The sequence below is a fragment of the Mesitornis unicolor genome, unplaced genomic scaffold, assembly GCF_000695765.1.
Source record: "Mesitornis unicolor isolate BGI_N332 unplaced genomic scaffold, ASM69576v1 scaffold36534, whole genome shotgun sequence".
NCBI classification, from domain to species: Eukaryota; Metazoa; Chordata; class Aves; order Mesitornithiformes; family Mesitornithidae; genus Mesitornis; species Mesitornis unicolor.
Genome location: NW_010181440.1, coordinates 5871 through 20375, shown reverse-complemented (window position 1 = coordinate 20375; position 14505 = coordinate 5871). Strand labels below are relative to the sequence as shown.

Here is a 14505-nt window from a genome sequence, read left to right as displayed (position 1 = left end):
CTTTCCCTTTTTCCCCATTCCCATAATCGGGAAATAAAGCTTGGTGCCACAGAAAAGGATTGCAAAAGCAGAGAAAGATTTTCATTTGTACAAGGATGTGCTGTGTCAGGCAGAGCAGCCTGGTGCCCGGAGGCCTGATGTCCAAGGATTAGTGCTATTGCTTTTGCTCTGCAGGGGAGCTCTCTTCTTTGTATGCCCAACGTTCTCAAGGTATACTTGGAAAATGGACAGACGAAGGCTTTCAGGTTTGAGAAGAGCACTACTGTGAAGGTAATGATGCTTGGTTGTGTGTCTTTGTTCCCACCACCTGAATTAAATCCCGTAGCAAATGTGCATGCAGTGGAACTTGCAGCCTCTTGGTTGCATTGGCCAGCGAGTATGAGCTGGATCGCTGGCTGATGCTGAGCATGCTAGATTTGCCATGGCCTTCCTGCCAAGGAGGCACTGCTTTGGTTCACCTCTGTTTTCTTCTTAGCAACTGATTTTCACAGAACTTGCAGGAACTTGACTACGAGACCATTGCAGCTTTGTGAAGTGTGACTGAGGTTGGGCAAAGAGGACAGGTTGGTGGGGGACTGACACCACCCTTTTCCTTGGAAACCACGTGGCAGAATACAGAGGAGGTTGTTTAATATCGCTGGGACAGTGTGCATCCCTGAGGAGAACAAGTGTCTTGGCTTGGGACCCGAACAGCGGAGCCCAGGTTTGGGTACCGTGTGAACTCAGCAGCTGTGCAGTTGTGCCAGCTGTTACTTAAAGTGCCTGTCCACGTTACAGCCTCATTTCTGCACGGGTGAAAACATTTCCCGGTGGAATCATGAACACTTATGAACCCTTTGAGATAGAAAAGCGGTGCCACCTCACTACTATCTCTTGTGCTTGGAGGCGTTATAGACAAGTTACCATCATTCTCTTCAAAACGTGAGCTGCTGCTCTCCTGAACCATTAATCTAGCACTTTCCATAACTTCCGTGTTTAGACGTAGGCTTGCAAACTCTCAGTTTTTCCTAGCCTGATCTGACTGACTTGCTCAGTGTTTATGTTGGTGTTAATAAGATTTGCCCGTGCACAGTGATTGGAGGCCGTAATTTCATTAAGGGATATATGATATCCTGTACCAGTGCAGTTACTGGGGATAAGATGCATGGTGGACAGACATTCTGGAGTTATCAGGCTGAAAAATATTAAGGGGAAAAGCAAGGAGATTATAATGCACAGAAAACTTTCCTCAGAAACAAGGAGTTTATTGTCTAGTTTGTCCAGACTTCACAGAACTGTTGTGGTCTCTCGTGCAAGTAAGTCTCTGCAAGTCTTGTGAAAAGGAGAATAATGAAATAAAGCAAGGAGGAAGTAAGGGAAGGGGAGATGAGTTGTGAAGAGAGATTTGAATTCCCACCTGAATTCTCTGACCCGTAACAAATTTTACCTTGCTGGAGCTGAGTGCGGCCCTCGCCGGCACCCTCACAGAACCACTCAGATGGGTGAAATGCTTCCCAAGTTAGGTGTTTGCGAAAGTTCCTCTGCTGTTTGAGAGATCCTTGCTTGAAACTGAGGTGAGTCAAACATTTATGCTTACCTCAAGAGGCCTGAGTGAGAACTCAGAGGAGTTCTCTTTCTGTTTGCACTCAGTCAAACCTTAGGTGGTGTTTTCTGTTTGCCAAAATTAAACCTAGTTATTTCCATGACACTTAGTGTTCCAGCAGAATACAACTGAAACACCAGTTTCAGTTCAATTTGGTAAGATTTTTACAATTATACTCTCAAATTCTTGTTTATTGGTGGGGAGAAATGTTTTTCACAAGTCCTTGTTAGGTTCTTCAAAAAGTGTCAAAGAGTTCTAGAAAGCTGGAATGGCTAACACCAGACATTCAGATCAAGAGTGACAGAAAGTGCTCGTTACCACCAAACTAAAACCTTTCAGCGTGAAACAGCCCAGGAGATGCAGCTTTAGGAAATGGATTTGATGCCTATTACATCTTGGAGTCTGCATCTTACAGCACTCCTACCACAGCAAGCTTCAGTTTCCCTACCTTGTCCCCCTGATCTGCTGAAATGAGTTGTCCTCCCTTTGTCTGTGCCTCCTGTGCTTCCCCTGCAGTTCCCGTGACTTCCTTCCTTCCCCTGCAGTTCCCCTGACTTCCTTCCTTCCCCTGCAGTTCCCGTGACTTCCTTCCTTCCCCTGCAGTTCCCCTGACTTCCTTCCTTCCCCTGCAGTTCCCGTGACTTCCTTCCTTCCTCCCCCTGCAGTTCCTGTGACTTCCTTCCTCCCTTCTCCTGCAGTTCCCGTGACTTCCTTCCTCCCCCTGCAGTTCCCGTGACTTCCTCCCTTCTCCTGCAGTTCCCTTGATTTCTTTCCTTCCTTCCCCTGCAGTTCCCTTGACTTCCTTCCTTCCCCTGCAGTTCCCGTGACTTCCTTCCTTCTCCTGCAGTTCCCTTGACTTCCTTCCTTCCTTCCCCTGCAGTTCCCGTGACTTACTTCCTTCCTTCCCCTGCAGTTCCTGTGACTTCCTTCCCAGCTGACTGCCATCAGGGAAAGGCAGTACATGATACAGGCGCTGGTTTCCTGTGAAAAAGCACTAGAAATCTTGCTCTGTGTTGCAGCACCAAGCATGTTCTTGGCTGCAGTGGGTTTTGGGTCTACTCTTTGAGTGCTCCCCCACACAGCAGCCAGCAGCAGGCTGGTCTCATCCTTACTCGTGCACTGTGCTGGCACTGCTCAGCCGCCGTGTCTCAGCTCAGTGTGACCATTTGTGTGCCCTCCCTTCTCAGGACATTGTTCTCACCTTGAAGGAGAAGCTCTCCATCCGGAGCATCACACACTTTGCCCTCGCTCTGGAGGAGCAGTACAACGTGGCGAAGATCCACCTGCTGCATGAGGAGGAGTTCATCGAGCAGGTGAGAGGAGCCCCTCGCCTGCAGAGGTACCAGGACCAGTGGAGGTGCAGAGAGAGCTCAGCTCTGCAGGTGTCACAAGAAGGAGTGAGCCTGGCCCCGTCTCCAGACCTGCTGTCCTCTTGCGTGTGTTACCACTGCATTGACCAGAGCCCCTGGGGAAATGGCACTTTCAGAAGTGTCTCGCTCAGTTTAGAGAGCCCGCAGAGCGATACCCATGGGCTGGTGTTGCTTGGCCTGTGTCTGTGCTTGGATTCAACTGTGTTGAGCATGCTTTGTGCCAATAGATAGGCCATCTACAGAGGACTGTTTGAGACAGCCTTAGAATAGCTGCATGCCCAGCTATTTACAGTTCCCAAGGTAGTCAGGGATTTAACCCAGTCTTGTGCCACTTCGATTAAATTCTAAACCAGAAGTGTGTGTCCTGTAAACAGGAGGTTAGCTCTGTTAGTAATTCTGAGCTAATCTAATTTGTGAGAATGGGGGTGCCTACTTGGGAGTTTCATCTCCACATTGTTGACGTTGTTGGCTGGTGATCCACTGCGATGCAGAGAGCTTTGGTAGCTAACGCTGTCCATCCACTGAGCGCACGTGCCTGAGAATTTCTGCTTTGTTTCAGTTGGTAAGCTGGCAGGAGGTTTGCCCTGAATAAAATATGCTAATGTATAATCCATGGGTCTTAACATTGTATTGACATCATCGTGATGATCCAAGTGTCTGTTCAGGGCTGCTTTATCTTATGACTGAACTTAAAAGCAGAGAAGCTCGTCCCTCCTTCTGTCATTATCATATGGCCTTGAAGCCTCTGTCCTAGTTATACTGCAAGTGTATGAGATCAGTGGATATTTAATTAAGTTCTGCTGTCAAAGGACTTCCAAGCTACCACAGGAAGAAGCAAAAACCAGAGGAAGAATCGAAGATAAAATTGCAAACACTAGCAATGTTTCCTTGTAGTTGCTAAGGATGATGACTGATCTGCAGTCATCCCACTTACCAGTAGCTTTAAATGATTTCTGGGAGTTCATAAAAGCCAGAGACTTCCTATGCATTTTTGTAGGGGGGGACTGCAGCAGGAGTTGTGACATGATGCCATTTGTCTGTTGCAGGTGGTCCAAAAAAGAGAATCTCATGACTACCGATGCCTCTTCAGAGTTTGCTTTGTCCCAAAGGATCCCTTAGACCTCCTGCAGGAAGACCCAGTTGCCTTCGAATATCTCTACCTGCAGGTGAAACTGAGGCATTCCATGCTTCAGGATCTCCTCTCACCCAGTTCTCATTTCTGCTTTAAAACAAAGCATATTTCAGGCCAGTTCAGTTACATGAATATGAAAGGCAGAACACTTACAAAGAGAGTATTTGGATCCAATTTGCTTTAAATTCTGAAATCAGCTTATATGCTTGGCTTTTTAACAGAATGGGGTTGAAACGAGCTGGGTGGCTCCCTTTATTTGACACGCAGTAGTCGTATCAAAGGTCTTATTCTGCCTTCTTGAGGTGCCGTCACTATGCTAACTCAGTCCTGTTTGTTCCAGAGCTGCAGCGATGTGCTTCAAGAAAGATTTGCTGTGGAAATGAAATGCAGTGTGGCATTACGTCTGGCTGCTCTGCACATACAGGAGAGGATCTACGCTTGTGCTCAGCCACAGAAAGTATCCTTGAAATACATTGAGTAAGTTCCCAGATTTCTGTTATGTTGTGACTGAGCGTGGCAAAAGAAGGAGCCAACTGAGAGTGGCATCAGCCGTATGTTTGCCCAGTGTTTAGCTCTGGGCAGAAGGCTGTCTCTGACCCAAAGAGCCTGCAGTCTCTTACTTGTGACAGTCATGTTAGGGCAAAGTGGCTTCACAAGCCTCCCTGTCACTAACCTGCTGAGCTGCTTGAGTTATATGGACAGCATAACATCTGGGCATGTCCCTAAGTAGAGGGAGGGTCTGATCTGTAACTAGGGACATGGAATTGAAAATCTTTACGGTAACTTAGGCTGCTTCTGCCATTATACCAACTTAAATGCAGTAGTTGAAAGAGAGAGGATAATCAGCTTTGCACAGCCTGTACTTTACATCTCTTCATCCACCAGAACTGTATCAGAATTATCTAATTTCAGTATAAGTGATAGAGTCTGTGAAGTAATGGGATCTGGAAGAAAATACTGAAAAGTGCTTTCACTAGCAGCAGTTTTGCTGTGCTGTACGTCAGTGCTGTTAGACCAGACTCGTCCTGAAGAACAACCCTGCTTTAAGAACTAATGAGCCTGTCATTGAGTAACAGACATTTGTGTGGTAACTGCACCACTAAGCCTCTGCCAGCCCATGCACGCACCACTGATTCATTGCATGCAGTCAGACATACCCAACCATGTGCAGTTAGTGGAGTGAGAATCACAGAATCACACAGCATGTCAGGAGCTGGAAGGGCCCTGGAAAGCTCCCCCAGTGCAACCCCCCAGAGCAGGATCACCAGAGCAGTCACACAGGAACACGGCCGGGGCTTTGGGTGTCTCCACACAAGGAGACTCCACAACCTCTCTGGGCAGCCTGGGCCATGCTCCAGAACCCTCACACTCACAAACTTTGGCCTCATCTGCACCTTGAACCTCCTGTGCTCCAGCTTGGGACCATTGCCCCTTGTGCTGGCATTGGCCATCCCAGAGCAGAGCCTGGCTCCTTCCTCCTGACACTGCCCTTTCCCAATGGATCCCATGAATGAGTTCAATACACCCCAGGATGGCGTTGGCCTTCTTGGCTCAAGGGCACATTGCTGCCTCATGGGCATTGCTGCCACCAACACCTCAGGTCCTTTCCAGCCACTCGTCCCCTGTAGCGTCCATGGGGTTGTTGTGACTGAAGTGCAGGACCCGGCCCTTGGCCTTGTTGAAGCTCATCCCATTGGCCTCAGCCCATGGATTCAGCCCATCCAGGTCCCTCTGCAGAGCCTTCCTGCCCTCAGCAGATCAACACTCCCTCCCAACTCAGTGTCATCTGCAAACTTGCTGAGGGAGCACTCAATCCCCTCATCCAGATCATTGATCAAGATGTTCAACAGGACTGGCCCCAAAACCGAGCCCTGGGGAACACCACTTGTGCCTGGAGTGAGAAGTGACAACTGCAGCATTCTTAGTTCCTGGATATTTAATGCTTGGGCTGGATAAACTCTTTAGCAGCACAGAAGGCCCACAATTTTGGGTTTAGGGAGCTGGAGACATTAAAAGGAAAGTGAATGTTAAGACAGAATCTTCATCCCCTGGGTGGCAAGGGCAGGTTGGGACCATTATGCTGACTAGGCTTGTAGATTTGTCTCCTGTATAACCACATAAAAGCAGGCATTCTGCATGAAAGTGTATGTTCCTCCAACCTCATATACTGACCCGGTAGCAGATGCACACAGAAGTGAAGTGAGCCTGAGTGTGGCAGTCGTGTCGCATGAGCCATCCGGATATCACACAGCAGCACCCTGAGGCTCGGTGCATCCTGGACTCGCGTGGTGCCTTTGCCCTTCTGCACATTCCTGTGTTGTTGGGGGACAGCACAGCTGGGACCCCCTTTGCTCTCTTCCCGTCTTTCTGGCAGGAGGGACTGGGGAATCGAAAATTTCATCTCGCCAACTTTGCTTCGGAACATGAGAGGGAAGGACATCAAGAAAGCCATCAGCTACCACATGAAGCGGAACCAGGTGCTGCTTGACCCTCGGCAGAAGGTACTGTGTTGTCTCCTGGGTTCAGGGCGCTGCCCAGGATGGCGGCAGCATCTCTGAGGGCCAAAGAGGCAGCGTCTTTCCTCTGCGGGTCTGCTCTCTATGGCACCGCCTGGGGCTTTTATCCCATCTTCTCCTCTTGTAACTTGCTCTGCTGCACACGCACCCTAATTTCCCTGCATAATGCGTTGTGTTAGTTTGCTTGTGGGGTTGCCAGATGGGAAATGGGGTAATGTGGGATAGTGCTCTACAGATCTATTGGCTATCCTGACTAAGCTGGATGTGTTGGTCACACACTGAATCCTCTATGAAAAGAATATCTGCTAGCCTGCGTGCTACCCAGCAAACCGTCTTTGTCTGTCACGTTCCTAAACAGTCTTTCTTCTTTTGCAAAACGAAGCATATGCTCGCAGCAGTCCAAGTGCGCCTGAGCTACCTGCAAATCCTGGGAGACCTGAAGATGTACAATGGGAGGATCTTCAATGCCACGCTGATGGTATGAGTGCTGTTTATTTCTACCGTCGGGTTCTGGCATACTGTCTGTTGCCTTGCTTTGTGCATCTCTTACGGCAGTGTGCGTGGACAGTAACTGCAAAGATGGGGCACAGGAAGCAGTTTTAACCCTTTTTCTTCACCAGTGGGTAAGATCATGTCTCAGTCAAAGCAAACCCTGTCTAAAGCAGAAATGTTTAAGTACTTTTTAAATTGGTTGTTGATAGAAGACTAACAGCCTCTTACCGAGTCTCCTTCCCTGTCTTTACTTTGGTGCTCGTAGGACACGCAACATTAGCTCTGGTGATGCAGTTTCCTCTCACACCACTTTCCCCGGTCCTGGGACATCATGATAAATATCAGTAAGGGACTCTGCTAGGGTAACTCAGCGTTGTTCCATTGAAGTGAATAACATCCCAGCCTACACAGTAACTGTGCGTATTTTTTTCTAATTGAAAGTTGTGACCCTTGCTTTTCTGACAAGTCCTGTCTATATTTTGTATGTTGTAAAGTACTTAAGAGATCCGGGGAGGTTTCAAAAACTCCTGAAAATATATTGGCCACGCGTAAACCTCACTGCAAAATAAAGCACTGCTTTTTTTGCAAGAGGTTTCTTGAGGGTGGCTTTGCCTGTCCCCACGTGGATCTGTACTGAACTGTGGACCACAAGCTGTTTCGTACAGAGCGCTGAGCAGTGTAGGTGGGTCTGTACCCGAGGAGGACCTTACCGACAGGTTGCAGTATTGTCTAGCTTTACACTTGTGTGCAAATTTAAACACTTCTGCCAAATTATGTGGGTTTTAGTTCATTTTTTTACGCGTCTGCTCCTAACAAAAAGCGTCGACGTTTCTTCCAAAACCAAAGCTGCAGTTTCTAGCCAGCTGCAGCAGGTCTGGCTGGGCCCGTCTGCTGCTGACCGTCTCCGTGGATCCGCTAGATGGCTGGCGCGTCTCTGGGGCCACCTGCGCGGGGGGCATGGGGCAACTGGTGATCCCCGCGCCAGAGAAGAGAACAGCCGGGAGCAGGTGACCTCGGCCTGTGAGTAACGAGGGGCTCCCTTTGCAGCTGGTCACAGCCCGGTTGTAAAGAGCGTCCGGTGTTCAAAGATACCGCGTAAGATTGTGTGGCTGAGGAGGCCCTGCCCTGCACAGGCGGATGGGTTCCTGCTCAGATTTTGGCTACAGATTTAACCTCTCCCCTTGCAGCTGCAGGACAGAGAATCGTACGTTGCCTTGCTGGTGGGTGCCAAGTACGGCGTGAGCCAGATTATCAATAATAAGCTCAATATCATAACAAGTCTGGCAGAGTTTGCAAATATCAGCAGGGTGGAGCTTGCAGAGGAGTCTGAAAAAGTGAGCATGGTGAAAATCTACCTGCAGGATCTAAAGGTAAGCGGTGCTTTCATTATGGCCACCATGTGGCTGTGTTGGGGCCAGAGAATATGGGGGGAGTTGTTCACACCATCTGTTTGTTTAAAAACCTGACATTTAGCTGATGGCTTCATCACTACAAAAGGCTTAGGACAGACTCAGAAGGGAAAGCTCGTAGGAAGAATACAAAATGACCAAAGAGAAGTGATTCTCCTTGCTGTCCTTCATCAGTGAGATGTATCAAAGAAACAAAATGCGAGAAAAAAACCATTTCTCTTCTTCGTGCATCATCAAAAGCAGAGTGCTGTGCAGTGATGGTGGTGTGGGAGAGGGAGGATGTCATTCTGGTGTGCAGCATGTTCCTGCAGATTGTGGTACAAGCAGTATTTGTCTATTCTAACATTTCTACTGTTTTCTTCCTGTCCCCCTTCCCCAAACCCTAAAATAATAAAAGCTCCTGACTCTGCTGCTGGAATCAAACAATGCAAAAGATCTTGTCTGCCTCATCACTGGCTATTACAGACTGTTTGTGGATGCACATATCTCCATATTTACCTGGGAAGAGAAAAGACAGCAACTGCACCGCGTCTCAGCTGAAGAAGGTTAAATTAAAAAAAAAAGGCCATTTTTTTCCTAAAGAATGGGGATAAAGTGGGTGGATCCTCCAGCGTTAGAGGTGTTATTCCCTCCTGGGAATGTCATCACGCTAGAACAGTGGCCCAAGGGTGTGCGGTGGCATCTGCAGATCGTTTTGGTGCAGGCAGTGCCAGGTTTCCCCCAACCCCAGACATGAGCAGCCGTAGCCGTCTCAGCTTTTCCCAAGAAGCGAAGGCCGAGCGCCTGACGCCAAAGTGGCACAGGTGCCGCTGAGCACTTTTACCAGCCTGGTGAGCGTCTTCCCCTCTGCTGGCTCGGGAGGGGACGGCTTGCTCTGCCGTGCTGTCCTGTCCCGCAGCAGGGTAACTCGAGTCCGAGGGGCTGCACGCTGAGGCTCTGGGCAGCGAGTTGCGGGGCCGCTGTTCTGCACCCCCCTCTGCTGTAAAACCAGGCAAAGAAAGCAGGGGGAACCCGCCCTGCACTGATGGGTTACGGCCCTGTGTGTCAGATTGCATCTTCGCCTTGTATGCTGATGAGCAAGTGAGGGCAGAGCTCTCTGGGCTTCGAGTCCCTGCTGTGCAGACCAGTCCGTAGCCCTTGCCTGGCTGTTCCTCCTTGCCACCACAAAGAGCAGACTGACAGATGTGTTTAAATCTCAGGTTATGAATCTCGGACCTGCAGTGACTCTGAAGACTCCTGGGAGCTGGATTACTCCTCAGAGCACTGCTTAGGCGCTCCTGTAGCATACAGTGCCCGTCCTGTGCGCCGTGAAGAGGCGTTGGGAGAGCTCCACCGCCTGGAGAAGGACAGCACAGAGCCCCAGGCTGGAGGCTGTGACCAGTGCAGCGGGGGGGACAATGTAGACAGCACATCCGATGCCTCAGATTCAGCCAACACCGAGAGCCGAGGGTTTAAGACAAGCGGCTCCAGCGACTCCATGGATGCACTGGAGGAAGATGAGTTGGAAGCTTGCTCTTCCTCCGGGCCACAGTTATTCCACTTCTACACGCCAACAGTGCAGGAGATGAGCAGCTCAGACAAGAACTTCTTCCCTGTTCATGCTGCAGGAGGCTCCAGCAGGGCCGAAAGCGGAGACTACTTCTGTTTCTTGCAGGTACCACATGCCGAGAAGCCCGGCTGTGAAGACAGCTCCTCTGAGCAGCGAGAGGAGGACGTTGGTGCATCTGTGCTAGAAACCAAGCTGTCTGAGAGAAACACCATGGGCTATTACAGCCTGTGCTGCAGCGTATCCCCGGCAGGCAGTGGGGAGAGGAGCAGCGCCGGCTGCAGCCCTCAAAGAAGTCCTTGGAGAGATGAGTCTGCCCAGGAGGAGGCACCGTGTGGAGCAGTGCAAACAGCAGAGGCCAGCGACCTCATTTTGGAGCCACCCCCAGGCTTCGGTGACACCAGCTCCGAGGAGGAGTTCTACGATGCTGCGGACAGGCTCAGCCCTCCGGATGCCGTGGCAGGTAAACCCTCACCCGTGCCCTGCAGGCCGCCTTCCCTCCGCTCCCTGGGCTGGGGCATTGCCTGCTGCCTGCTCAGGCTTCCTGGAGCGATCATCTTCAGCTCTTCATAGTTTTCCCGAGATGTCTGAAGGACCTTTGAAGTCCTACTCCTTCAGCAGAAACGCAGTGGAAGGGCACACAGGGGTCAGAGCTGCAGCTTTGCAGTGAGATGTGTCATCACACCCAAGCATTGCATCCCAGAAAGAGTCAGTTTTCAAATGAGTTTGGTGTTGTGGAAAGTTCCTGGGTTTCTGCAGGAGTTCAGAATACTGACACATGACTCTGCCTGATCCTGAAGCCAATGTCCTGCATGAACAAGTTCTGTGTGTCCTTCTATGTGGGCTGAATCGCTGTTGATGAGAAGAGTGATGGGTACCAGAAACAGATCACAGGAAAGATGTGTCCTTGCACTGACAGCGAGTTTTATGGCAAATGGTCCCCCTGTCAGGCAGCACCTCCACTCTGCTGTCTGCCTTCAAGCTGAGAAGAGCCAAAAGCCGTAAAACATTATTGCTCAAAACATTATTAACGTTACAAACCTGGGTCAAGGGGCCCTGTGGCTGAGCAGCTCCCTGATAGTTGCATTTTCTCAGGAAGGACCTTTGTTTGTGAAATAATCAGCTCTTTCAACATGAATTGAACTTCTTAAGGGGTTTTTTTTTGAGTGTAGTTAGGACAATTCTGGCTTTTGCATTAATCCATGGTAACAATACAATGTTCAGGCACAAAATTGTAATCTCTGGACTTTTTTGTCATCCAAATAGCCAGGCTGGTAATTTCTGATGATGTTTCTATTCAGTGCTAATAAATCTGCAGCTGTAGGCAGAGCTCTGTGTAGCTGCTGCTAATGTAACCAAATTTAACTGAGAATTGCAGTGGTACCCGCAGCCAGACCGGGTGACTCCAGTAAACGGGAGACTGTGCAGCACCCTTCACCACTGATCCTGGACTCTGCAGCCCCAGGCCAGGACTCTTTATTTTTCTTGACATACCCGATTCCAAGTAGGTGCTTGATCATAAGAGACAGTTTCTGTTGGCACTTGGGAGCCGGACTTTGCTGCCAAGTATTTATATTTTCATTTGCAGGACCTGTATTAAGAGCTTTTCAACCCAATGCATGGATATTCTGATGCCTGGGGCTATTTCCTGACTTGCTCCTTTTCCTTCTTGCCAACAGGCTACAATATGACATCCCAGCAGGGTACAGACAACTCCTCCTGCATCCTAAAGAAACCAAGATGTTACAGCTTGGGGGAAAACCTGATGACAAGGGAGAAGCATGGGAAGGAGAAGGAGCTGACGTATGCCAAGAGCCTGAGGAAGAGGAGATCTTTCCTGAAAACTGATTACACCTCGCAGGTCACTTTTCCCTTGGCTTTGCCAGGCTCTCTGCAGAGCTGCTGCTCTTGGCCACCCCCTGCACGACTCCTCGCTCAGCCCCCTGCTCCCCTGGCCTCAGAGGACATTGAGGAGGATGCAGAGCTGGGAGGTCCTGCTGCCATGCTGGCCCAGAGAGACGCTGCCAGCACAGACACAGACCCATCCTCTGGCCTGATGGAAATGGAGCCTTTCACCATGGAAACAAAGTCAGTGACTGACTCGGTGGTTTCTTCCATTTCAGCTGTTCGCCTGCAGGGTGACCAGCACAGGGAGATGAGTGCAGGTGCTGCCATACATGTGGACGGTGGCCTCCAGCCTGCACATGCTGTGCCCCTTCCTGAAGCTGCCTCCTCCATGAAGACAGATGCTGGGTGGCTAAGCGAGGAGAGCTGTGTGGCCACCAGAGGCCAGCTGGCCCACGTGGCACTGGAGGAGGTGGGTGAGTTGGTGGCAGCCCAGCACGAGGTCGGTGTTGTTCCCCCGTTCCCGGGCCAAGAGGTGACCTGCGCTGCCAACGAACACACGCTGCCACCGTCGGCTCGCGGCCCCGGCGTGGCCTCTCTCCATGAGGAGGATCTGCTCCCCACGGCTGGGAGGCAAACAGCGTGCGAGGAGTCTGTCCCGGCTCCCTGCGAAGAAAGAGAAGGCAATCGTGACGACAGCGCCTTGTCACAGGCAAAAGGCAGACAAGGGATAAACAAGGAGGCCTTACGGAAAGCGCACAAGAAAAACTACGTGGGTTTTCCAGATGCAACCCAGCTCGTAACAGATTGCAGCATCACGTCAGGGGTTATCACTCGTCTCTCCTGGCTCTCATCTGGGGTGAGGACAGACCTCACATCACCCAGCCCATCTCAGGAAAAGGTGGATACCCCACTGAAGCTTTTGGCCTCTCAGAAGACCAGTGGGTGCCTGGGGGCTGACGCTGTCAGAGGGGAGACACAGACATCCCAAGCTGCACCACCCTCTGAAGAGTTAGTGAGCAGCCAAAGTCTGGATGAAGGAGAGCCTAGAAAAGACGCAGGAAATGTGGCTCACGATCACCTGTGGCCTGTTGAGACTCCTCATCCCAGAGAACAGGCTGCTGAGTTGGGGAAAGACTCCCCTCTGACTCCATCTTTAGGGCTTTCCATCTCCTCAGGCCCAGTTCCCTTGGGCTTGTTGGGGAAAAGAGCAGGAGACCGTGGGGCTTCAAAACACTCCTTCCTCTGCTTTAACCACAGGGACGAGCAGACCCCTTCTCACCCCATCATGACCAGATCCTTGGGTTTTTGCACAATGAAGACGACATCCGCGCCTCAGCTTGGGATGGACAAGTGCAGCTGTCAGCTGTCCTACATCAGCTGCTTCCACAGGCCTAATGACAAGGGGGAACATGAAACCCCCGTCCCCATGTTTCTGGGCCCCCTTACCACCCCACCGCCCCGCAGCTGCAGTCTTCCTGGGACCCCTGTGAGCAGTTACCCAGTCTCCCTTGCTGGGGACGTGGCACAGTGGGACCCTCATGTCCAAGCCCTCAGCCAGCTGAAGGACCAAGCACAGATGAGCCCTGCAGATTTCTCCTGCTTCCTTGCCTACACTGCAGAGCTTCAGGAGGTTGTGGGGAAGCTCTCTGCGAACCAAGCAACCCACCTACAAGATCGATGCGCAGGGCAGGGCGCTGAGAGCAAGGATGCCCTTGGCGTAGCCTCCCGGGACCTGCTGTCCAGCTGCCAGGAGCTCCTGAAGACAGAGCAGCCCCTGGAAGAGCTGCAGGGCGTGCTGAGGGTGACGTTCGGCCACCTGGTTCGGCTGGCAGTGGCCTGTTTCCGGGTGACGCACTGCCAGCTGTGCAAGGAGAGGCAGCAGGAGCTCGGGGCCACGCTTGTGGACGTGGTGGGCACCTACCACCAGCTTCTGCAGGCTGTTCAGCAGTGGCTTCACAGGCAAGGCTGCCCAGAGCTGGGTGCCAAGCTCCTCGCCTGCCAGCTAACAGCCCTCAGAGCTGCTGTGTTTTGTCTCCTGCAGCAGGTCAGGGTACCCCCACTGCTGTAATGGGGCTGTTCGGTGGCACGTGAGTGTGCTGCCTGGGGAAAAGCCCAGCCATATTCCCTCTGTCCACTACCAGGCTCTCCCCCTTAGGATGCTTAGCCCCATAGCTCGAGAACGGTCGCAGGAGGACACGGCCACACGTGTCAGCTTGGTGTGCCAGGGGGTGGACACAAGGCAGGGCACACCACCCTTCGGCCTTGCTTTGCCTAGTTGTGCGTTCACAATCCATACTAACGTGCAAACTCATAGAATACTTATGGCTTATGCACCTTGCCTGGGGCTTGTCCCTCACCTCCCGAAGGCCTTGCAGGTCTCAAGGTGCTGTCTTAGCCTTCTTCAGTCACCTGTGGAGAAAGACAGGAGCCTTTTGGCCTGCCTTCCCCCCCACTCCTTGCTCTCCAAGCAGACTCCGAAGTAGAGCGACATCAAATCCCAGCCTGCCCCAGCATGAAGGAACCCAGGTGGCTTTGTCCACCTTCTGTGGCCAAGGATGTGTCTGGGCTTGTAATGGAAACCTCTTTGGGAACAGAGCTATGTTCTGTTTC

At 51.2% G+C, this 14505-nt stretch overlaps 1 protein-coding gene across 1 annotated transcript in view; it reads left to right on the top strand.

Annotated features, from left to right (window-relative positions):
* The window catches only part of FRMPD1 (FERM and PDZ domain containing 1), a gene marked incomplete at its 5' end in the record, with an annotated part of 22861 nt that extends 8898 nt beyond the window's left edge, over window positions 1–13963 (top strand). The window contains 10 exons of the mRNA XM_010183432.1: window positions 175–270; window positions 2770–2895; window positions 3999–4118; window positions 4425–4561; window positions 6459–6585; window positions 6983–7078; window positions 8280–8462; window positions 8899–9046; window positions 9701–10510; window positions 11727–13963. Coding sequence (XP_010181734.1) covers window positions 175–270; window positions 2770–2895; window positions 3999–4118; window positions 4425–4561; window positions 6459–6585; window positions 6983–7078; window positions 8280–8462; window positions 8899–9046; window positions 9701–10510; window positions 11727–13963 — 4080 coding nt within the window. The remainder of the gene's footprint in view (window positions 1–174; window positions 271–2769; window positions 2896–3998; window positions 4119–4424; window positions 4562–6458; window positions 6586–6982; window positions 7079–8279; window positions 8463–8898; window positions 9047–9700; window positions 10511–11726) is intronic.
* Window positions 13964–14505: the final 542 nt, after the last annotated feature.